At 35.5% G+C, this 23,674-nt stretch overlaps 1 protein-coding gene across 6 annotated transcripts in view; it reads left to right on the forward strand.

Annotated features, from left to right (window-relative positions):
* The window catches only part of LOC136855405 (protein dopey-1 homolog), a 91,297-nt gene that overhangs the window by 43,871 nt on the left and 23,752 nt on the right, over positions 1–23,674 (forward strand). For 4 of the 6 annotated variants that reach the window (XM_067132395.1, XM_067132396.1, XM_067132399.1 and 1 more), the window contains exons 13-19: positions 2,841–3,062; positions 3,273–3,399; positions 8,992–9,145; positions 9,837–10,048; positions 10,562–10,714; positions 14,212–14,407; positions 20,438–20,452. In XM_067132395.1, coding sequence (XP_066988496.1) covers positions 2,841–3,062; positions 3,273–3,399; positions 8,992–9,145; positions 9,837–10,048; positions 10,562–10,714; positions 14,212–14,407; positions 20,438–20,452 — 1,079 coding nt within the window. The remainder of the gene's footprint in view (positions 1–2,840; positions 3,063–3,272; positions 3,400–8,991; positions 9,146–9,836; positions 10,049–10,561; positions 10,715–14,211; positions 14,408–20,437; positions 20,453–23,674) is intronic. The other 2 variants (XM_067132397.1, XM_067132398.1) reach the window with 1 other exon arrangement.

A 23,674-nucleotide genomic window follows, 5' to 3' on the forward strand; every position in this document is an offset into this window, starting at 1 on the left:
TTGTGTAGAAAGTTTTGCATTGTCATGAAGTACATGAGTTTTAAATTATAATCCTCGCTTGATTATCTTAGCATGTCAACTAACGAATGTGAAATTACAATTAGACAGCAACAAATTATATAAATTAATTATTATCCAGTTGAAGTGATTTGTTGTAAAGTACCATATTTCCTGGCATTGAACATGTTTTGACCTAGAAGACACATCCCAATTTTGACTGGCAGTATTTTGAAAAAAAAAACTAAAAGATGAAAGTAAGGTGGCAGTTCTCATTAGTTGGTGGCTTTGTTTTGAATAGTGTGCGCATACATTTGGCAGGGTCAGTGCATCAAGTACTTTGGCTCCTAAGTCGTACAGATTATTGTCATTTTTTGAGTTCATTTATTCTAAAAATGCTTTGTTTTGTCAAGTTCAGTTAATATTAATAAGCTTTGCAGAAGTTGACATACCATCAAACTGAAATTTGAACAGGTTATGAAGTAACATATGGTTTAAAACTGGACCAGCAATGTTGCATCAGAAATATAGCTAACAATGTCTCAGTTTGTGCAAATGGATAGAGCTACAGCTGGTGTGGTGTTTTAAGATTTTGAAGGTAGTGGATTTTTTGTTTCTGCAGTAATTTTTTTAAAACCTCAGGCAAAAGAAGAACAAAACACTACAATAAAAAATATTAGAAATATGGAAAAACATTTTGTTGCACAGCGTAAATATAAAAAAATAAAAATGAAGATTAAAATCCACACAGTACTGCTATAACAAATAAAAAAATTAATCTTTAACACCTGAAAATATTTTGCACATTGTTTCGAAGTAAAAAAGGTTAAATGTGAACTTTTGGAGTAAGTACCCTATAAGAGCAGTGTATTACAAGATTTCCACTTTGATTACTATATTCTGGCTCTAATAAGGCTTAAGTAAACTCTTTTATTTACTGCAGTTTTACTTTTGTCATTTAATAATGATCCCTTACAGTGATGGTTGTTTGAGAAGAGTAAAAATACTGGTAATATTGATATACATTTAAGTTATTGCTTATTAATGAATTCATCCACCATAAGCTGCCAAAAATGGGAATGAAATTGTGTGACTTTTTTTATGATATTTTTGTTTATTTACTAATTTAACTAAGAATGATTCATACGCTATTCAGGGAGAGATTTTGGATTATTATTTTCAGCAAAAGATAACCTCTGTTAAGGTTGGGTTGATGAAAATTTAATCTTTTACCGCCTATTTCCGAGACTTATTTTAAGAAAAGATAAAAATAGCATCTTCAATGCCAGGTAATATGGTTAGAAGACAACTGAACCTGAGAATGTGCCATCAACAGTGATTAAAGAGAGAGAGAATGAATATATCTGAGAATGGTTGCAAAACATGTTCTTGTGAGCTAAGTCATTAGTAAAACTAGAATGCTAGAAGCAAGATGCTTTAATTCAGTGTGAACATATTTTGTATATAAAAATGTATTAAAACTACAGTGGCAGTTTGCAAAGGTTAATTACTAGTTACCATGGAATATGCTATAATGAAACTCAAGAGGCAAAAAAAATGCTTAATATTTATTAGTGCTCAAAGGGAAGATAGAGCTGTTAATTGAGATAAGTTTTGCTTTATTGATATAAACCATTGCTGTACACTGTAGTCATTCCTGCCCTTCCACATATCAAGACACATACATGATATTGAAAGGAAAGATTCTAACTTAGCAGGTCTATAAGAGATTATTATTATTATTATTATTAATGTATTATTATTATTATTATTATTATTATATTATATTATTATTATTATTATTATTATTATTATTATTATTATTATTATTATTATTATTATTATTATTCAAAAATGAATCCTATTCATATAGAACAAGATTTTCCTCTAGTATTATTGATCAAATTCAAGCTTCCTAAGAGTATGGTGGTATTAGAAAGAAGTAGAAGGATGGGAAATATGGAAAGAAAGAAGAGATCACATATTAAAAAAGAAAAAATAAAGTACATTAATAAATAGATAAAATGTAAATTATTGAAATACAAGGAGAATTGTATTAGGTAGTAATGCATTTCATCTTTGCTTGAACTTTGGAGATGTTCCAGTTACATGACATCCTCAGGGAGACTGTTCCACAGTCCAACAGTGTGAGAAACCAAGGACCTCTGGAACTAAGAAGTTCAACAAGTGAGGCATATTTACTGGGTATTTTGGTGCTGGTGAACAAAGCAAAATCTGCTGCTTCTGCAGTGAAAAGGCAATCAGGATCAACTGTGAATGTGAAGAGATCTCTGCTTAAATACAACTTATGAAAATTGACAAGCAAGAGACCATCCATATACAGTCTAAGTCATAGCTTCTAATGGTAGGAAACAGAAAACCAAGCCACAAACCACTCTTATCTGAAGAGATAAGCTCTGGCAGAGCAGACATCCATACCAGAGAACAGTATTCTGTAATTCCAGACAAATGACCCAAGACAGGTTGCACTGATTTTATCAAGTGTTATATACATGAGGCCGTACTTACAATACCTACCTTGTGTGTGGCATTTGCCGACACTTTCATTTTAGATGTTTCTCAAAAGTAAGATGTGAATCAAAAGTTACACCTAGAATAGTTAAAGCTTCAAACTCATTCAGGTCACAGTTCATATGGAGGATGTTTCTTACCATATGGTAGAGCAAGATGATGGTACATTCTGAGTTTGTTGCCAATAGTGGAGTTTGTATCCCTGAAACATAAATTGAATGAATGACATAATTTTTGGTTGTTGATTGAAGTTCATTCCTAATAAATTTAGGTTTAAAGTTGATTTACCATAGAAACATTTGTTTTTGCAGAGTCTTCCTCTGGAGGTGAGTGTACTGCAGGTGTTCTACGTGTATGTACAACAGTGCCCAAGTTCTCAGCTAGGAGAATGCTGGGGGCCATTGCTTGTCATGGTAAAAGAAGGTACCTTGACTTTATCACCTCCAGCCCAGCTTGTTTTGTTAGCCACACTCAATGAGTTTGTTCAACGAGCAGCTCCTCTACAAGAGAAAAAGGACATAAAAGAGTTGCAGGTATGTATTATTGAAAGAATACCCCCATTATTTATTGAGCTTCCAAACTGATTATGAGAATAAATTTATTTTTGTTCTGAAAATTGATTGCCATTGTTAAACGTCTTAGGTTGTACCCGTTTTCCTCTCTAGGGAGGTTTTACTTCGTTATTTTTTAAAATTCATTTAACTTTGTCATGTAATGGTATTCACTCATTTTTTTTATTTCAGGAAGTCTCGGGTAAATTGCTGGAATCCTGTAGTAATATCGCTGGATCCTGTCTTGAAGCCACTACTTGGTTGAGAAGGAATTTGACTGTAAAAACTGATTCAACTGACAAAAAAGATGGAGTTAATGGTTGGTTTAGTTTTTACACCTGATAATCCAATAATCCAATTGATGTTTGAATTTAGGCTTTGCTAGCAGCACAGATGTTCATCTTTGCTGAAGTAAACTAAGCAGCTGTGTCATTTGTTTTAATATTTTTTTTAGCTACTACTTCCAGTTCCTAGTATTGATTGATTGCTTTTTGTACTTGTCAAAAGTATGCTTATGGTTATTGATACTGAAATTTTTGCTAATACAGGTAGATGCAACGATAAATTATTTGGGATGAATCTTATCTACTGTTAAAGTTAGCTTATATCTCCGTGCCGATAGGTGAGTTGACATTCAAACAAAAGATTGAATGGCTGCCTGGATGATTGTCTTGTACACCTGTTCTCCACCAGTTGTGTATTGAATATTTTAGCTCTTGTCAGAATTCTCCTTGCCGCCATTGTGTGTAGGCGCTTGTTGGTATATCATGGCTGTTTGTTGCTATCACAGTACTGCACATTTATTTTTCCTAGATGCTTCCACTGGAATGGAAAATTCTGTAGGAATGATTACTGTGTTAGCAGGATGTTGATTTTTAGGGAGATACGCACTCTTATGCTGGCTGCAATGGCATAAAGTGTGATCTTTGAGAATAGATGTGAGGAGTAGGGATTTTTAAAGTGATTTTTCTGCTTGAGTTCATTAGTTTAGAGGAGAAGGGAGTAGATAGACAAAAGTAGTTAGATGCCAGGTTATCAATTTTTTCCCCTCCAGGTCCTTTTGTTTTGTAGTTATCCATACTCAGTTTAGCTTGTCCTTTTCTAATGCTTTAGTTAGTACCGAGGTTTCCTCTTTTAGCTCCACCTTCTTTTGGTTCAGAAAAGCGTATTGAGTATTTAGAATAGACGATATTTTGCGAGTACAAAAGTTTGTCTGGAGTTGTTAGGGAACCAGTCCGCTCTTTGTGCGCATCATTTTCATGCTCCTTATAACCCTTATAAGAGGTAAGGTGTCAGTGCCTTGCCCATCTGTAACCTGGAGCCTCAGGGACTGCCCAGCTTATTGTTGGAAGAGCCTTCCCAGGTCAGGACGATGGAACTGTGTCCTCCGTCACCTGCCACTCCATTTTACATGTTCATGGTCTCATATAATGCATTGGCCAAAAGATTGTTTTGGTAAATGTTAATCTTCACTACGTATGCGACTTCTGCTGTCTTTGGCATCTAGTATGAGGTTATTTACAGAGGAGGTATTGCTGTTCAAGGGGCTTTGTTTGGGCTCGTGTACAGCACCTCTGTAAGCATGCACAGGGAACTTATTTCCCATAGGTGGATGGTGTGTCAATTTTAGAGCAAAGAAACCTACTTCAGGTTGGGCTACCTTTTGTCGACAGTACTTCAAAGGCCAAGGATCTGTTGCTTCACCTGGCTCAGTCTCTATGTATTATGATTTTCAGTTGACTTCCCTAGCTCCTCCTCATTCGTATTTAGTGATGTGGGGGTGATATTTGAAATTGCAGTTTTGTCTGTCAGGAAGCCGAGTAGGCACTTTGCTCTGGAGCACCCAGCCCTGAAGGAAGTTTGCTAGTGGGAAGAGCTTTCTTTGTTAGGAAACATGGCCTCACTGGGGATTCTGTCAGAATAGTCAGGCTCAATTACTGTACAGTTTCAGCATAAGAAATTGCAACTTACAGCTAATGTTCATTGTTGCCAGGTTCTGTAGGAGGGACTCTGTAACCAAGAGTTGACCATTTTATTCTTAAACTTACGTCCAAGTTTTGTTTTTCCCTCTGTCATGTAACACGAAACAAAAAATTTTGACTAGTGTCATTACACTTTCATACAACATAGAATGGTCAGCACTACACCTGGTAAAACACTAGATGTCAGGGCAGTGGAAAGATCATTGAAGATTCCTAACAGGTTTATCCCTGGTCAGAAACAAAGTCATAATGGAAAGTTTGCTTCTTTGAGTGAAATGAACAACATGATATTGGTTTGATAATTCATTCTGCGGAAGGACAGTGTTTTTGGTGATTGGGGATTCAGAAAGAACAAAGCTACCTACAGAGTGGCCAGTACATCTGCAAGTTCGACAGTTGCTGTGGGATTAGAGGAGTACTCAAATGTAGACTTATTAGCATGCAGGCAAACAGGAACAACCAGTCGATTACTACTCCTTTGAGGGCCGTCAGGCTTGAGCAGTGGATGTGTTTATTTAAGTTTGGCCTGATTCAGACTCATAAGCCTTCCCCCTCTATCTACTTGAAGGAAGCATTGAGCAAATTTCAAGTTCAAGAATTGCTTAGTGACTCCTGTAGATTCCTAGTAGCCTTAGAGCAATGATTTTCGAACTCTCTAGTTCTCTCGGTAGATGTCTCTCTTATTTTTCCGTTACTCTGCATCTCACACTTAACTGCTAGGAGATGCTCAGCTGTCTCCTCCTAATAAGGGGATTTTCAAAGATATCATGGGTTTTATCCTTAATGTAGTGGAAAACAACCATGGCCTTGTGTCAGAAGCAGCGGTTTGTGTATTGCACAGGGTGCTGTTCTAGAGGAATTTTCAGCACCTGGAACCTTGTAGACATCAAGGTTTCCCTGCTTTCTTAGATATAGTAAAACTTTTTCGCTGTCTACTTTCAAGGTTATCATTCCATACTTTCCTTGTTATTGCATCATGTGCTGTTCTGATGATCAGCACCTTAAGGTGTTGAGATCAGTTGAGATTAAAGCCCCTTCAACTCGGTATCAGTCTCTCTCTGGAATTTAGATGCAGGTCTAAATTTTATCTGCAGATTCTTTTGAGCCTCTGGAATGAGATCCACTGAATTTTTTCCTATGAAACCTGCTTTTATTTAGCACTATAGGCAGTTAAAAGAGTAAATTTATTGCAAGCACTCTCCTTAAGGCTGTTGTAAAGGGAATACTGTTAGGGCAATTAAAACTTACAGTACTTAGGTAGGTTAAGCCTGGAAAGCAGTTATCAACACATTTTATGGTTTTAGAAAACCTGGCTGTCTTTATCGTTAAGCCTGAAACAAGTTAACTTTTTGTTTTGTGTTTTAGAAAAATGTCTTTGTCAAGGTTAAACCTGAAGAAACAAAGTTAAACTTTTGTTTGTGTTTTAGAGAAAACCTAGAACATCTTTTCAAAAGAACACAAGGTTTCTCAAGCGATGTGTTTGATTCAAAGTGCATGAGAACTACCCATACCTTTTACCTTTATTGAATGTAAACATTCATAATGTGAGAGCTGTTGCAACTTCATGTAGTGTTATGACAATTTGTCGCTTGAGGTTGGGATTAATGCAGCGCAGTAGAAGTGCAGTTTGAATTTGCCCACCAACTTCCTTAAGTGTGCAGAATTGTGTTTGAAAGCAGTAAAGTCCTTAGTCCACTACTAGTAGCGGGTAGTTTTTCTTGAACAGATGAAAGATCAGTCCTTTTGGCTCTTCGTTTAAATCCCGGGTTTCAATATTTTGGGGAGCATGAAGCTTCATATATTGTACAGGACATACCGTTATTTATTTTTAGTGACTGTCTTTTTATAGGCTTTTGGACCCAGCTGAGGGTCCCCTTACTGTTTCTGTTTCATTCTTGCTGAATTGAAGTGGTTTCTCTGCAAGGCTGCACACATAAGGAGAGGCCTTGCTCCCTGAATGGAATCCAACTGTTGCTGCAGTAAAGATCTAGAAAGGATTCAGATCAGTAAGAATGTTTTGAGTTTCATGCAAAAGAGAACCTTTAGCTCGATTGGCCGAGCAGATTTTGTATGCTTACCACCCCATCATCCTCTTCTTAATGTAGGAATCGGCTGACTTTAACAGTTGGTGAGATTCATCCCAAATACTATAAATCTTCATAAAATTTATTATTTCGATACTGTATTTAGCTACTGTTAAAGTAGACCCCACCCAGCCTCCCAACAACTTAGTGGGCTGTCAAGGAGAATTCTGACAAAAGCTAAAACATATAAAACACACCTGGTGGAGAACAGGTGTACTAGACAGTCATCTGTGCAGCCTTTCGATCTTTTGTTTAAATGCTGACTCGCCTGTCGGCGCAGAGATATAAGCTATCTTTAACAGTAGGTAAGTATCCCAATAATAAATTTTATTATGAAAATTTATATTTTGCAGAGGTAAGTTCTATTTTATTTGGTGAGCAGTGAGCTGTGATGCATGTTCTTTATTTGCTGTGGCACATAGTATACAGAAATTTCATATTTCTGGCAGAAGACATTTTACTGTAGTATTTGAAAGATGAGCACCCTAACCCATTGTAGATGTATGTTTAGATAGGAGGATATCATGGGATGGGTATGAAGTGGGCCACCATGGAGAGATAATCATTAGGTAGCTACCAAACGAGCTCTTAGAATGCAACAATATGATCATGTTCTCTTGAGTAATATATAGTGATATTTGAGTGTCTCTTGATATATATATATATAGCTATTATGGAGCATCACTATTGAAGAATGAACCTCTCATGTGAGGGAGGATGTTCCTGTTGTGTTTGACATTCCAAAAGTTATCAATATTGCTTTTCCAGTATGTGAACAACTGGCTAGAGAAGTTTGTAATTTTTTTTATTAGGGGAAATCCAGGTTGGATACCAAATAAAGGTGTAAGGCAGGAGTGAAATGTGATTAATTGCTAGGACATGGCACAAAAAGAATGGTTTTCAAGCCTGTGTCTTTGATGAGCCAAATGTTCGAGTACCTTTGGGACCAAATCCCTTGGTAATGAAGTCAGGCTTATATGAGGGCTATGACTAAAATGAAAACTCTTGATAATCTGAAATAGAAGAATTAAAATTGGAAGACTTTCTCATGAAACCAAGTGAAGCGTGTTTTAGGAGATTTATGAATAAATACTTTAATCCATCTTGATGATTGATGGAAGCCTAGCAGTTGTTTTTAAATGGATTGAAGACTGAGGAGACTGTTACAGTCATGGAGGAAGTCTTAATGTGGAATGATTTAGGCATTCTTCGCCACAGAGCCTTCACCTATAGTAAACTGTGTTGGTTCCAGAAACTGTATTTGGCTTGTTTTTCCAGTAGGATGGTGAGTTTGTGATCAAAAACACAAATCTTCTCGGATCCTGGGGGATAGGGGCTGAATATGGGAAAAGATTATGAGACTCAAAGAAACCAAGGGTTTTCTTTATTTGGTTCAGGGATTGGGAAGCAAGCAGTGGTCCTAATACAGAGGGAGAAAAGGCTGTGCGGGAATCGGCAGCACAGTCAGGAAAGATGACTGGCACCAGCACCTGTGCAAAAGCTACATAATTGAAAATATGAAATGATGATGAGATGTTAAAATGCTGAGGCTTGCTACTGAATAGGGGAGAGAAAGATCTTAACCCACTCAGTGGAAATCCATTACACCCAAGAATATCAAGATCTTACTTAGTACATATTTATTTAATTACCCACGTAAAACTGAAACCTAGCGCAGTTTAAGACATTGGTTTTCTTTGTACAAACACTTACTTTTTAAAAAGAAATCTAACTGAATATGCAAACAGTAAATATACTGTACTTAAGTAAATAGTTTCTTTTCATTTATGCAAACAGTAAATTTACTGTGCTGTACTTGAGTAAATAGTTTCTTTTCATTTCCAGATGCTGTTTCATACAGCGTAGCAGCACTTAGTGTACTGGCAGAGTTACTGGCTCCCCTTCTGGATGTGTTGTATGTGAGTGAAGAGAAAGACAAAGTTGTTCCTCTCTTAACGAATATTATGGCTCATGTTGTACCTTACCTACGCAATCACACGTAAGTACCTCGTTTGATGTTTATAAATCAGTTTTTAACCATTTTGTTACAGATATTGGGAAAAGTTAGATAATTGCCTTTTGCGTAAGTTTTTCAGTTTAAAGTGTGATGGTTGTTGTTTATAACTATATATAGTGTTTACAGTTGTGTGGTATTGATAAGGTTAGGTGAAGAAGGGTATGGAGTTGCTCTTGAACATCTGTAGATTTTTTATTTGCCCTTATCCAGATTTTGCCATTATCCGATGGGCTCTTGGCTTTATTAATCTGGTTAATTACAGGATAACTGTAATTATCAGCAGTGCCATTTACCAAATCCAGTACACCAAGAAACAGATTTATGGGGTTAGGCTGAACTGTGACAGTAGCCACCCACATGGTTTGAAATTCTTTACAATCCGCATTCCAAATATATTTTTCTATATTTAAGAGGTAGGCTGCTGTCACCTAAATGGAAAGTTTTGTTCTGTGCTAGTATTTTTTTGTATTTACAGAGGAGTAATGCCAAGTGCATACAGGTGGCAGTTGTGTAAAGAATACCTTGTGATGATACAGATGAGTATTCATGCCATAATAAGAAAACTATGCTTCTTGTAAAGTCTCTATATATAGTAGTTTATGAAACAAAATATGTGTATTTCTGACCAAAACAATGTATGTGTGACTTTCAAATTTCAATTTGCTCATTCCAGGAAAGGAAACATGGCAGCTTTTGCAGCATGCTCGCAGTTGCTGTCTTCCCTGTCTGGTTACCAGTACACTGTGAGAGCTTGGCGACGAGACGTGTTAGACCTTTTGCTGGATCCTCAGGCTTTCATGATGCTTCCTCCCATTTTGCCTTATTGGCGAACAATTGTGGATTATCTTTGCACGCATGATAAAACTGTTTTCAAAGAATTGCTGAGTAAGTGTTTGTTCCTTAATATTAATTGAAATTCAAGGTCTCTGTGATTTTTTATTATTAGGGCTACTTTATTTCAACCCCCCATCTTTTGTTATAAAGAATATGAATACTTTGGTAATGTAGCCTCCTTGCATAAGTAGTTTTGTGACAAGATTTCTGGAAATGGATAAATAGAAAGAAAAACATAATCGTGGAGTGAAGATGGTCAAAGAGGAGTGGAGGGAAGATGATAGAAGGAAGTAGGGAGGCTTTGAAGGACATGGTAGGAGCAAAAATATTTTGAAACATGAGGGGAGATGGAAGATGTTTTGGAAATTAAAGTGTATAAGGAAAGATAGAAAGAAGTATAATGTGAGGTCAGCATGTATAAAAAAAAAAGACTGAAAAAAATGACAGTAGAAAATTTAAAGAATAAGTAAAGGGGATGTAAAAGAAATAATTTGATAATTTAGTATATCAGGAGAATAAATATGAAAAATAACTGCATATTTAACTTTATTTTCTGAATTACAGGTCGGGTTTCTATGTCCCAGGGTGGATCATTAAGCTTGTTTTCTAGCAAAGAATCAGAGTATGAAATTCGGGCAGGATTATTGAAAAGATTATCTTTCACCATATTTTGCTCGGAAACTGATCAGTACACTCGTTATATACCTGAAATACAAGGTATTGTATCATATTATGGTTTTAAGTTCTTCATTGAGTATTATAGTTGTTAAATAGTATTTTCACACTTTCTTAGTAACTTTGAATTCCACCCAGGTTTATGTTTTTTGAAAAATTTTTTCACATATAGAATGGTCAATCCTCTAATTTTACTTAGTCATTATCATATGCAGGACAAAAGGTTATCCAAGTGCTACCTTGAGTCATTCTAGGAACAAGAAAAGTTGCCATCTTCCCTGGTGAGCATTCTGATTCACTTGTGTAATTTTTGGCCCTGTTTGTTCGTACACAAATACAAACCTTGATCTTTACATAGGATTATGCTTGCGAGGGCGAGATGGTACGGCCGTTAGGCTTATAGCTACCAATGTTAGGGGAGAAGTCCCTGCCCACTTGTCGGTCTGCACTCCACTTTGCTTTTGACTGCTGTTAAGTCAAGACGGCCCGATTGCCATTTGACTTTCTTTTTGTTTTTTGTTTTTGTTATATGAGTGTGTATTATTTGTTTGCCTTATATCTATAATGCAAACCCATAACTTGCAACTGCCTGGGGAGAGGAAACCTTTGGTTTTTAGGCATTGTCCTGGTAAACAAACCTTGTAACCGGTTCCTCTCCTTGTTGGAGATAAACCCTCATACTTTGTGTGCATCATGCTGGAAGCATGCTTGAAATCAATAGTCCATGCAGTGAGTGTCACATCTGGCCTTCTGAAGGGTGGGTGAAGTTTGCCCAGGAGGAGAAGAGAGAGGTAGGTTTATTCGGTATCATCGAGATGCAATACAGTACTCTGCCGATGACACCGAGAATTCTCTCTGATTCCTTCTTGCTCGCTCCTGGCAAACTTCCACTGCTGTTGCTACTCCTAAGTGAGTGATTTTCTCCTTCGCTGTCTCCTACTGCTTCGTCAGTAGAGAGCCAATGTAGGGGAACGGTTGACCAATTTAACTTCTCTCTGGCAGTCTCTGTTTGCTCGGAGGGGGAGCTTTCCTTCTCGGGCTGAAGGGAGATTGCCTCCCTTAACCTGACTTGTTTTTCAGATTTTTTGGAGCCCAGGGGGCTAGGGCATCCCTAGGTCTCCAGGGGGAGTCGAGTGTTGAGGGTTTGATCTACCACTTGTACGCCTCCAAGGACCTTCCAGTACTGCTGCCACCATAACTGTGAGTACGGTACTACAGTAGTGCAGTCTATGGTTACAGTATCTACCGGTTCGAGGGTTATCACTATGTTGCCATACATTTGATCATGCCTCCGGCAGTGTTCCCACTAGTGTTACCCTCTATATTGTCCTCCCTTGGTGGCTCACTCCACACCCTGTCCAAGGCCAAACGGCTGGCACTGCTGGCAGAAGTCGCGAAGAGGATTCAAGAATCATCTTGGTCTTCACCTTTATCTTCGTTGTGTGCTGTCGCTTCCTCTCCTTCTTCCAAAGCTAGCAAGCGGAGGAAGAAGAACGCTGCCTCTTCCAGCCGTAAGAAGTCAAGATGGTCGTTTATAGCTCTGTTTATCTTAATTTTTGGGTAATATAACAGTACTGGACGCTGTTTGTTGTATCACATTTTGTTACTTTGACACTAATGACATCTGTAGTTTTGAATACCAGGTACCTTTCAGATTGACTTTTGTTGGTGGTTTCAGCCAGCCATTTGGTTTCCTTAATTTTTATAAATGCCATTTCTTCTGCTGGATATATAATTAATAGATAATTTTCAAACTTTAGCGAGGATATCTTTTTATCTGTTTCTAGTATCAGAAATCTTAACCAATTTTCATTCCCAAAAAGAGAATCAAAATGAATCAAGGCTAGATCTTCCTTGAATTTTCCATTTCTTGTTTGGCTAGGACATTCATATGGCTCCAGTGTACCATACTACATGACATGCTTTTGCTTGATTTGAATTTTTGAGAGTGGTTGGTGAAATGTCCATTTCCATGCTTTTGTTAATATGATCACTAAATTTATTAAAATGTATCCAGGTTTTTTCTCATGCCTACCATAAAGCTTACACTTAGTTAAGGACAGATGAACCCCTTTCTTATCAGCCACTTGATGGTTAATACCCAGACATATGCTAAGCTCAAAGTGCCTTGAGGACTGTCAGTCAAGGTCTGACCCAGCCCTAGGAGCAGAGCTGGGTATTAGACTTTTACCTAACTTGGCCAGATCAGCTACTTGAATGAATTTTTTGTGTGAGGGGACAAACTGTCCTCCCTCAACCTGCAGGTAGGGTAATGCAGGAAAACCAGAGTGGGTAGGGAGAAAAACAAGCCTATGATTTAGTTTAGGGCAACCACTTGGGGCCCAACTTTGGTCAGCTCTAAATAGTAGCTCCAGGAAGCAACCACCGACAGCCAGGTGCTAGGAGTCGGGGGTGTTTGTTGCAGGCAAGCACTTACAATTAGCAAATTTATTTTTGATCTGGAATTAAGGTTTCTGTGTAATTATGGCCGAGATATTTTTCATATTTTATAAATACTGTAAATATTTTATAAGTTCTTTCACCATTACCTTTAGATACTTTACCTTGTGTATCTAGATGTGTAACTTCGAAGCTTTAGCATATATTTTTATCTAAATGGGCTTGTAAAAAAATATGCTGTCACTGAGTAACTATGTGTATTTATTCTTAGGCCTTCGGCCTAAATTGGATATTCTATTCTACATTCTTACTTTGTAATCTTATATTACTTACATAAAATTTGCTCTATTTTTCAGTTATACAATAATTTTATTTAGACTCTACTGTTTGTTGTTACAAATCATAGTTTTTATACTGTACTTGGGTTATTTTTTCTTTCTTGAGTGCTTTCCTCCTTTCATTGCTTTCACTTCCTCCTGTTTTGAGTACTGCTATGCAAGTATAATAGTGCTATAATAGTGCAAGTTAAATGCAGAAAGAAAATTTTGTTTTAGTCATAGGGTAAAGAATCATGTTATCTATTTTCAGTGTTATAGCTCAATGTAGCAGTTAGTTAGTTATAAACGATTTGTTTAACCAGACCTCTGGTTAAACAAATCGTTTATAACTAACTAACTACTACATCGAGCTATAACACTGAAAATGGATAACACAAATCACAGGGGATAACCCATGGTTTCTATTTATTTACTTAAATGTAGACTACACTAACTTCTCTCTTTTTCAAATAGATTTTTCACAAATTTCCTTTTGAAATCTCATTTGTTTGTTTCTTTGTATACTAAGTAAATACTTTGTGCATGTCTTGTATTATAAGTATATAAATTAACATAAATAGTCTTGTTTATGGATCTGTATCATGATTAGTGTGATATGCTATAGACTTACGTAAAGTGAATAAACACTTCCATGGAATTGATTAACACTGTCTATGTGAAATTGTTGATGTTCCAACATCATAATGAATTACCAAATTGTCCTTACAGACATGGGAGAGCTGATACCATTACTGTAAGTTCTGGCTATGAATACTATTCTAGTTACCTTTGAGTACAATTGTAAGTTTCCGTGTTTTTCAGAGAGATTGGCTGAGGTAACTCGATTAGGACAAGTTGTTCCTTCTTTAGTGGCTCAGGTACTCCTCTGTTTTCGAGTGTTGCTCCTACGAATGTCACCACGAGGTGTGACATCACTGTGGCCTGTTATTATTACTGAACTAGTTCAAGTATTTCTTATGATGGAACAAGAATTGGCTACAGATTCTGAACAGTTCAGGTATGAGTTGGAATAGAATTTTTTGTTTTTAGCAATTTTTTTAATAGTGTTGCCCTTCATGATTATCAACTTGTTGCTAGGCTCAAGTATGTAAATACAGTATTGACAGTTGCAGATACATTGAATTGAAATTATAGATGAATGTTTGTGTTTCATATACCTTTTGTGTGAGTAGGACCTAAGATTTTGTAGAAGTATGTTTTACATAGTCGCCGACCAATTCATAGTTATGCTGTTACTTAAGAAGAATGGTTATTTGATGAAATTTTCAAGGTATACTAACAAATTTACTGGAATTTAGAATGTGTCTCTTGTTGGTATGTGAGGTAGAGTTCTGTAAGGAGGCAATGCTTGCAGTAATTGTATGGCAGTAAATGGCACTGAAGGTTCTTTACAGTTCTTTCAGTTCCAGGTACATTCCACTTGGCCTTTTACTTTTTATCCATTCCCATATCTCTTTCCTCTCTGGCCTATCAATTCTTTCAACTTTACCTTTCCCCTTCCCCTTCCCCAGTGTTCACCTCATTTAAGAACAAATCCTTTGGATAAGCCATATGAGAGTACAGATATGTGTCCAGTTCAGCCACTTATACTTATAATAATCTTAATAAAGGTAGGTTGGGAGCTGTTATGCAAGATGTTGGAGAAATTCTATAAAATTAATTCTAGCAAGTTTGTGAGGGGGGAGAGAGAGAATTATGACTACCAGGCCCTCTTATTTGATGGTGTATATTTTGACAGATTAATGAGCACAGGTGACTATTGTTTTATTTTGTCTCTCTCTCTTTCTCTCTCCATCACAAGTAATACCCTCAGCATTTGACTAGGTACCTAATAATTCACTTCCTAGTTCAACAGAGCCATACTCAATATTCAGGGAATGCATCACGATGTCCCGAATTGAATACTGGTCTTCCTGTTTATAGCTAAGCTAAACTTATTGTGTATAGAGAGAGAGAGAGAGAGAGAGAGAGAGAGAGAGAGAGAGAGATTTAAGTTTCAAAGGTGAAAACAAATGTGAAACAGCCTCTGGGTTTTAACTCAAAATCTTACCTAGACTTAATCTTACCAAGTATTCTTGAAAACTCAATGCACACGCAGTTTCTGTACCATAAGATTAATTATGAATTTCAAGAGATTATATTTGACAAGACCAGAGTTATAAATTAATTTATCTCTGAACAATAGATAAAAACATTTACAGTAATTTTAGACCAGTGGTAAGATATTGCATTTTCTCTACTAAAAATTAACTACATTTTTACAAGTATATACAAAAAAAAAAAACAAATGGATATTGTGTTTTCCAGAGTAATTTATGGGATGGTTTTGTGGGTGTGTACAGGTCGTAACTTCTGGTAGCAGGGGTGACATAATCTTACTCACTTCCATAAGTGCTTATGGGCAGCATGATTAATGCAAGATGAGGGGACAGCAATCCTAGGTGCTTCAGTAATAATTATCTTTCTCAGTGATGATGATGATGCAGCTCTGCAGTGTGTAAGAAGAATCCCTTTAAGTTTTGATAAATTATATTTGGTCATCCAATAATGTATTACATACATAATAGGAAGGAGATCCCTTTTTGCTTAGGCCTTGTTAAACTGGGTAGTACCAGATTCCTAAACCAGTAGGGCAGTGGAATTTTGATGGTTCATCTTTCATACCTATTGCCTGCATTGTTTGCCTTATGGATATAAAATGGGTTTTGACCCCCTCTTAACAGCTGATAATCGTTTTAAGGACATGGGTCACTTCTGCAGGTTTGAGACTGAAACAAAGGTGTGAAAGGAATGTATAGCATCTTGTGAACACATCCTGTCAAAATCGATAAACAGGCAAATATGCAGGTGTTGTTGAGATATAAATTGGGAATCAGCATGACATGAGCAAAAATGGAAATTGGAATATTTGGAAGGAGCAATGGAAAATAAATGGGGTAAGATACTTGTAGAGCTATCTTAAATTGAGTTCAGATTAGTCTGTATAAGCCCTCATCACATTTATTTTGAAGGTAGATCAAACCAGTATTTCGACTGCCTCACCATCCATGTGTGTGGAGAATTTCCTAGATGTCAATTGACTTATAGAGTAAATAGGATAGCATGAAAATCATAGAATTCATTATTATTATTACAGTCCGACCTCAAAAATCTGGCATCCGTGGTCCAGGAACTCCCATGACCTGGGACATTTTTGAATCAGCTGCCATTAGTTCATGAGCAGCTGTGAGGGTGGCATCATGTTTCAGTTTTGGGATTTTTTCGGATTTCGGAACTGAAGTTTGATCTGTAAATACATGAGCACAGTTTATTTCCCAGTTTATTTCCATTGAAAACATTCTTTGAAACTCAAGAATATCACATGTACAAAATAGCTTATTTGTGTGTATATAAGTGTATCTTGATCTTATATCATGATCATTAAAATTTTGTCCAAAAACATGATTTCATCATACACATCGTGTGTAGTGCGAGATGTATTGTCAGCAAATTACACTATGCTAGTCTTTCTTTGCCTGTCTTGGTTTTGGTAGATACCACTGATAATCCAAGTTAGCTTTTAACTAATAAATAGGCCTAGAAGCCAAAGTTCATTAGGTTAAGTGGAAATCTTCATACTTTAAATCAGGCTTATCAACATTGTGACTTAAACCAAGAATCATCACTTTTTTTAATTAACAACCACTTACTACTGCATACCAAGACACTGCTTTTAAAAACAGAAAAGTACTGACGCAAACAATTGAATCGGAATGACCTTTTGATGTCAGTTACCGCAAACTTGAACATAACGCTTATTGCTGGTTGCTGTCGAATTTGTGCGACCTATTAAAATTTTCTGACTTTCAAAGTTGTCTTCCATAAAGAAGAATAAAATAAATCTTTATTAATCCTTCGCTCAATGGAGAGGAAAGTGTTAAGAAAGTATGCCACTAAATTTACGGTTGTAGCTGTGGCAGAAGAAACGAATGATGTGAAGGCCACAAAACGTTTTGGAAGAGCCAAAAGTAAGATCCAATACTTGTGAAATGACAGCTTTACTTCATTTAGTTCACTACTTTTATAAATAAAGTAAGTTGCATTTTTAAACCCTGCTTTGTTAATTTATGTATGAAACAAATCTCTGAAATGCATTTCATTTCGCAACTCATGGCTGTGATGATATCGGTAAAATGCCAGCAGCTGATTATTTTAAGAATGCAAACATTAATAGAATGCAAATGGTGTGTGCTTGCTATGTTCATAAATTATAAGACAGTAATGTGACAATAATGCATGAAATATAATTGCATACAGTACATAAAACAACAGTTTTATTAAAATTATCATTAGTACTTTGAATACAACTGTATTATTCGACTTTTGAAAATGGTTATCAGTCAGTGTAACAATCTAACCGGGGCCAATAGTCTCTCTCTCTCTCTCTTGACTTATGGTGAAAAATCCGAAGTTAAGGTGGTTCGAAAGTTAAGGGAACTTTAGGCTGGGCACTAGTTTTTGAGCTCCCTCATGCAAATAAGTAAGTATTGCCATCCTTCCAGTGTGCAAGCCAACTGCAGGATTAAAGGTAAGGCTTTCAGCACCTTTTTTGTATTTTTATAAATTTTTTAAAGTTAAGATCCTACTTAAGTCAGATTTGACTAAGTCGCGCCTCAGGAACTGATCTCCGCCTTAACTCAGGGACTGCCTAATAGGTTTGTGGTAAAACAGAATTTGACTAGGTGCTATCTAAGGTTGGTCTTCATTAGAATTACAATATTACATGGATATTGTAGTGTCAATTCCATACAGGCTTTGGGGTACAATTACCCAGTACCTTTTGGCTTTTCCTGTATGTTAGTTCTTGAACCTTAGAGTAGTTAAGGGACTTGCAGTTAGGTACAGTTCATTAAGACTTAGTATTTTAAATTGGTTTTAATAGGCAATGAAGGTATGTTTTCGTACACATATTAAGAGTTAACTACCAGTTAAGGGTTGTATCTAACCCTGTCGAAAGTAATGAGATGTACCTAGTAATAGCATTTATTATGAATGTTGAGTATGGTGATGGTGGTATTTGAGTAGTACTGTACCCTTGTTGTCTCTTGTTATAGCTTAATTAGTTTTATCAAGAAATTATTCAAAAATATGATAGGTATCTGCTGAGAGGTAATTTTGCTGTTTGTTCTCTTCACAGGTATATTGGTTTGTGTTCCTGGTTTGATTTATTTTTAATCCTACTCTGTAACATAGTTACGTGTGTAAGATTTCTTTTATGCTTCTATAAACACTAGCTTTCTCATAAAAGGATTCTTGAGTTACTTTTTTTGTTAGCAGTGGTTTTGTAAGTCCTGTTTTATTATGTAGTCCTTCCTGTTATAATTCCTGCGTGGCTTTTTATTCTTCATTTGCTCTTTTTTTTTTTTAAATAAGGGGGGAATGATATTTTGTAACCTGTCATCTCATAATTTAAATTTAAAAGTTTAATTTTTTTCACACCTAACTGATTTTACTAATAGGTCATGTCTTTGGGTTGGTGTATAATTTTAAATTTTAGGTGTCCCTTAAAAGCCACAAAAATTGCTTTTATGAACTTCATACTTTATGCGCCTACCAGGAACTACATAGTAATTAATAGGTTTATAGCTGCTGTTTTAGCCTGGCTACCTGTAAACTCCAAAGGTTTCCATAATTGGTAATCCCCAAAGTGGGTACCTTTTAATGATTGTTGCACAGCATACATATACATTTGACCCCAATTAAACACGTTGCTTTTTTCATAGTTTTTTTTTTTTTTTCATCTCCTCCCCTCCCAGCTCCTCAGCTCTATACTTTGGTATCACCCCCCAGTTGTAATATTTCATGCAAGAAACACTCCATGCAAGTCATGGTTTTGAACAGTGTTTATTCATTTTCTTTCTAAGGGGATACATTCCTTTAGAGGTACGAATATTTTTGAGAATGAAATTATTCTTCTGATATGGGCTGTTTGCTTATTTAAAGATAAGTATTTTATTTCCAGAAGATACGATTCAGAAAATTTTTGCATTAACCTATCGTTATTGAAGTATGAACTTTTTACTGGATTTAAGCATCCTGTTAATGAAACTTTGACTGCAGTCATTATCAGCAGAAGTGAGTTGACAGTACATTGTAGCGATTTTACTCTTAATATGGCTTACCATTGGATTTATCAGAATTTAATTCTTTCTATTCATTAATTACTGTTGTTAAAAAATTCTTAGAACAAGAATTCAAGTAAATCTCAAAGGGGAAATGTTTCCTTGAAGGTGGTTGTTTATGTAGCTAATATCAGAAGTCATTAGCTAAAGACCTTTTGTTGCTTTCACTTCCAGCAAACTGAGATAGTGCATGTTTATTTGTCTAGGAAATCACATTGTCATTAAAGACATTATAATTATAAATCATGTAAAGTCTACATTTATATAGTTATAGATAGTTTTTTGGTAATGATTAGATACTTTATGTACAACTGCTACAAGCACAACGGGTTTTTAAAACAACGAGTACGGTACTATGTACAGAATAAATGAGTACCTCTATATTTTGAGTGTAATGAAGAATCATGTGAAAAGGTGAATATAAAAGTGTGAGGAGTATGTGTATCCTTAGGCATGTAAGCAGATCGCAACTAGCATTTCACGTTACTGAAATGTGTTTTAAACATCAGCTTTAAAGATACCACTAGTTTTGTAGCAAATATAAATAAATATCAGTTATTACATATTTGAAAATATGCTTGTATCATTTAAATAGCTCTGATGTTTGTTTTTTTTAGCTTCACCTATGGTCAATAATTGTACAGTGTACTGCTTCTAATTTGCATTTTAAAATTTGTCATGTTCCATGCAAAATACATAATACTTTAAAGCTCAGAGATAGGGAATTACCATTAAGTCTGTTCAGGCTTGTGCAGTAAAGTACCACATTTATAATAAGAGTATAGTGTTAGCTGTTACTATAACTTACTCATGTATTTCTTCCACAACTTCACTATGTTGGTGATGGTGCACTGATGCCGATGCAGCAAAAAGGGGGCCAGGTAATAACCCGTAGACATGGGAATCTTACATGTGAATTGCTTTGTAATTAATCAAGCTTAGCAGTTTGCTTTCTTCTCTTGCTACATAATTTAGTTTTTAAGTGTTTTGTAGGTTGGAGAAGGTTTTCTGTTGTGGTTTCTATGTGTTAAATGTTTGGAATGTTTATCACATGTCTGTTAGATTTAGATTCATAATTTATTTTTGTAAATAATTTCTTAGAATGGATTTCAATGGTATATATATTACTGAAATAGTTCCAGGCACTTACAGCATGGTAGTTTAGTGACCATTGAAAAGGGATTTACACATGTTTTGGTGGTGGTGGTGGTGTTACATCTAAGCTTTTTGAGCCTTTCACTTTTTGTTTGTGTTACAGTACAGGAACAGTTCATGGACTTTTTTAGGTTTTGTTAATGTTGTAGTAGTTTACCCAGACCATAAAAATTGGCATCAGTATCAGAAAGGTTATGTACCATCCCGGGGCTCGAACTAAGGTACCTTCATTCTGAATATTTATGTAGAGGTCGGCAGTGAAAGAGGTTGGCCCCAGGGAGGATGATGGGGAGTCTAAATGTGGAGTTTTTTAACCTGAGACTATTGTTGTTATACAAAGAAAATAATACTGTATATGGATACACATTGCATTGTATACAGATTGCTCTGAGTTTATGCATTGATTAAGTTGTGTTTTTTAACTTTTGATGGATGCTTATAAAATGCTTGATTATTTTATGAAAACTTTTAGAACAAAAGTTATACTGTAAAGTTGGACTTTGGTTGGATTTACAATATTGCCACCAATTTTCATGCACTCTCAAATTTGGCACACAAAAATAGTATGCTTAGAAATAAAAATCTGCTTTCTAATTAATAGGCGCAATTTAACATCTTTCCCTGCTTTTGGTGGGTTACTGAAGCATTCTCTTTGTAAAATTTTTTACTGATTAAGAATAACTCATTGTTTTATGAGTTTTGCTATTAGTTTTTCTCATGAGAGGTACAGCGTGATAGAAGAATATTCAATTGGCATTTTCTCAATTATCTGTTACAAAAGTCCTCCTTGCCTGACCTAAAAGGCCATATTAAGCATTGTAGTAGGTGGGATGTGGATTCAGTTCCCTGTTAATTTGGCAGAATATCGCTTTCCTTTAGTTGTAGAGTACAGTACAATATAACTCAACAGTTTTTTTATATTTTGTGTCTCAATGAAGCATAAGTGATGTGAAAAGAGTTTAAGATTTGTAATGAACCATGCTTTTTAAAATATTAGTAGCATTGATAGTAATCAGTTGAATTTCATTTTTTAATGAATTTTGAAATTTTGAATCCATGAAAAGATATTTAGACATCTGCTTTATAAGATTTTGTTTCTTTTTTTCCTTTCTATTTGCTGTTTTCCTTAATGACCAGTATACTTTAAAATCATTCGGAAGATTTTTGCTTGCCTAGCCTTGATTATGTTGCCATCATCATATGTAATGCTGGAAATTATAGAAATGAGCTTTTAAAGGAAGAGTAATGTCTTAATTAGAGCATAGTTTTGAAAAATTAGTGCTCTTTCCAATTTTGGTGTACTTCAGATAGGCATATCATGCATAAAGTAAGGAATGTCCTCTTAAATTATAATTGAACTTTAAACTGCTGCTGTAGTTTTTTAAAGAAGCATTTCTTATTGGCTCCAAGGATTCTTGACTTATGAGAAATAAAACGGGAAAGATTTAAAACCTGAGAATAAATCCATTTTTGGTAGATCTCTGTTCTACTCACCAAACCAAGATGTGCTAGCAGAAATTGCAGGAATTACAATAAATCACTTTGGTTTGGGTTTGCAAGGGAAAGTCCTGTTTCTAGGAACTTCATAGCCGCCTCAACCTGGCTGGGTAAACAACTTTGCTTAAAGTCAGCTGTTCTGGATTGCATTTTAAAAAATGAAATCTTTGCCCTAGTAATTGAGTAGAATGCATGTTTGTAAAGTAATGAATAGGCAGTATAGTATCCTGAGAAATCGTTGCTGGTGGTTTGGGATAATTTATAAGTGTTGTTATTGATGGCGTAAATATAAACAAGGTTATTGTTGTTGAATATAAGAGTATGGGGAGTCCTCTTTGGTGAGGCAGTGTGTTTTTGGCATCACAATTTTATGAATTGCATTTTAATTCACTGTTGCTCTTTTGAAATAAAAGAGCATTTGAAAGAAAGAGAACTAACAATGCTTTTTGTTAAATTGGGTACCTTGAAGGCGAGTGCAAAAAAAAAAAAAGGAAAGAGGGAAAAATTATTCATGATTATTCAGTGACACTTGTCATAAGTGCTACTAATTGCAGAATGCTTGAATTTTTAAAAATTGAGTTTAGTTTCTATGTAGTTATCACATTACAGTTTATTGTTATAAAGTCATTCGAAAGTATAATTAACTCATTTGCAGCATTAGTAAAACAGTACTGTATTCTGTAAATTTTATCATCCCATATACCCAGTGAAGGAAATTAAAGTAATTACATTTAAAGCCAGGAACTAATAAGTAACAAATCGCCTTATAGGTATTCAAATAATTGGAAGTAATGAAAATAAGATTTTCAGTTTTTTACACGTAATCTGTATATATACATTTGAATGATCTGTGGGGAGCTTAATCATGGTGGTTATTATTGTCATTACATTGAAAAATAAATGTTTAGAGAATTTAGTGTTTCCACAGCTTGGTAATTGTTACTGGAAGACTTGTGTCTCATTCTTGACAGCATAAAACATCGGAAAATTTATGTATACAATTTTTGTTAAATATCAGTTTCACCAGCAGACGCTAAGTATACAAAGGTTTAAGCTTTCATGACATATTGATACACAGGATATCTGGAAAGAGGAAATTTATGCTAACAAAAAAGCTGCCATGGGTTGTGAACTGCTTTTGTTTCTTTGTGGGGTTTATTTCTTACCTAGCAGACCTTTAACTGTGTATTGTAGATGGGATACTTTCTGTTATTATTTTACAGTATTTGACAATGTATATATCATTACAGTATGTTATTGTAGATATTATATGCTTCATTTGGAACATGACTGAATCATAACTGGAGTTAGATAATTAAAGAATAGCATAGTTAGGAAGATACACGGTAGGTATTGTGTATTTGGTCATTATTGTGTTACTTGGTTTATACCCTCCTGTATTTTTCCTTAATGTGAAGTACAGGTATTTAAGTCTAATTTGATGTGTAGTC

The sequence above is a fragment of the Macrobrachium rosenbergii genome, chromosome 31 (genome assembly GCF_040412425.1).
Source record: "Macrobrachium rosenbergii isolate ZJJX-2024 chromosome 31, ASM4041242v1, whole genome shotgun sequence".
NCBI classification, from domain to species: domain Eukaryota; kingdom Metazoa; phylum Arthropoda; class Malacostraca; order Decapoda; family Palaemonidae; genus Macrobrachium; species Macrobrachium rosenbergii.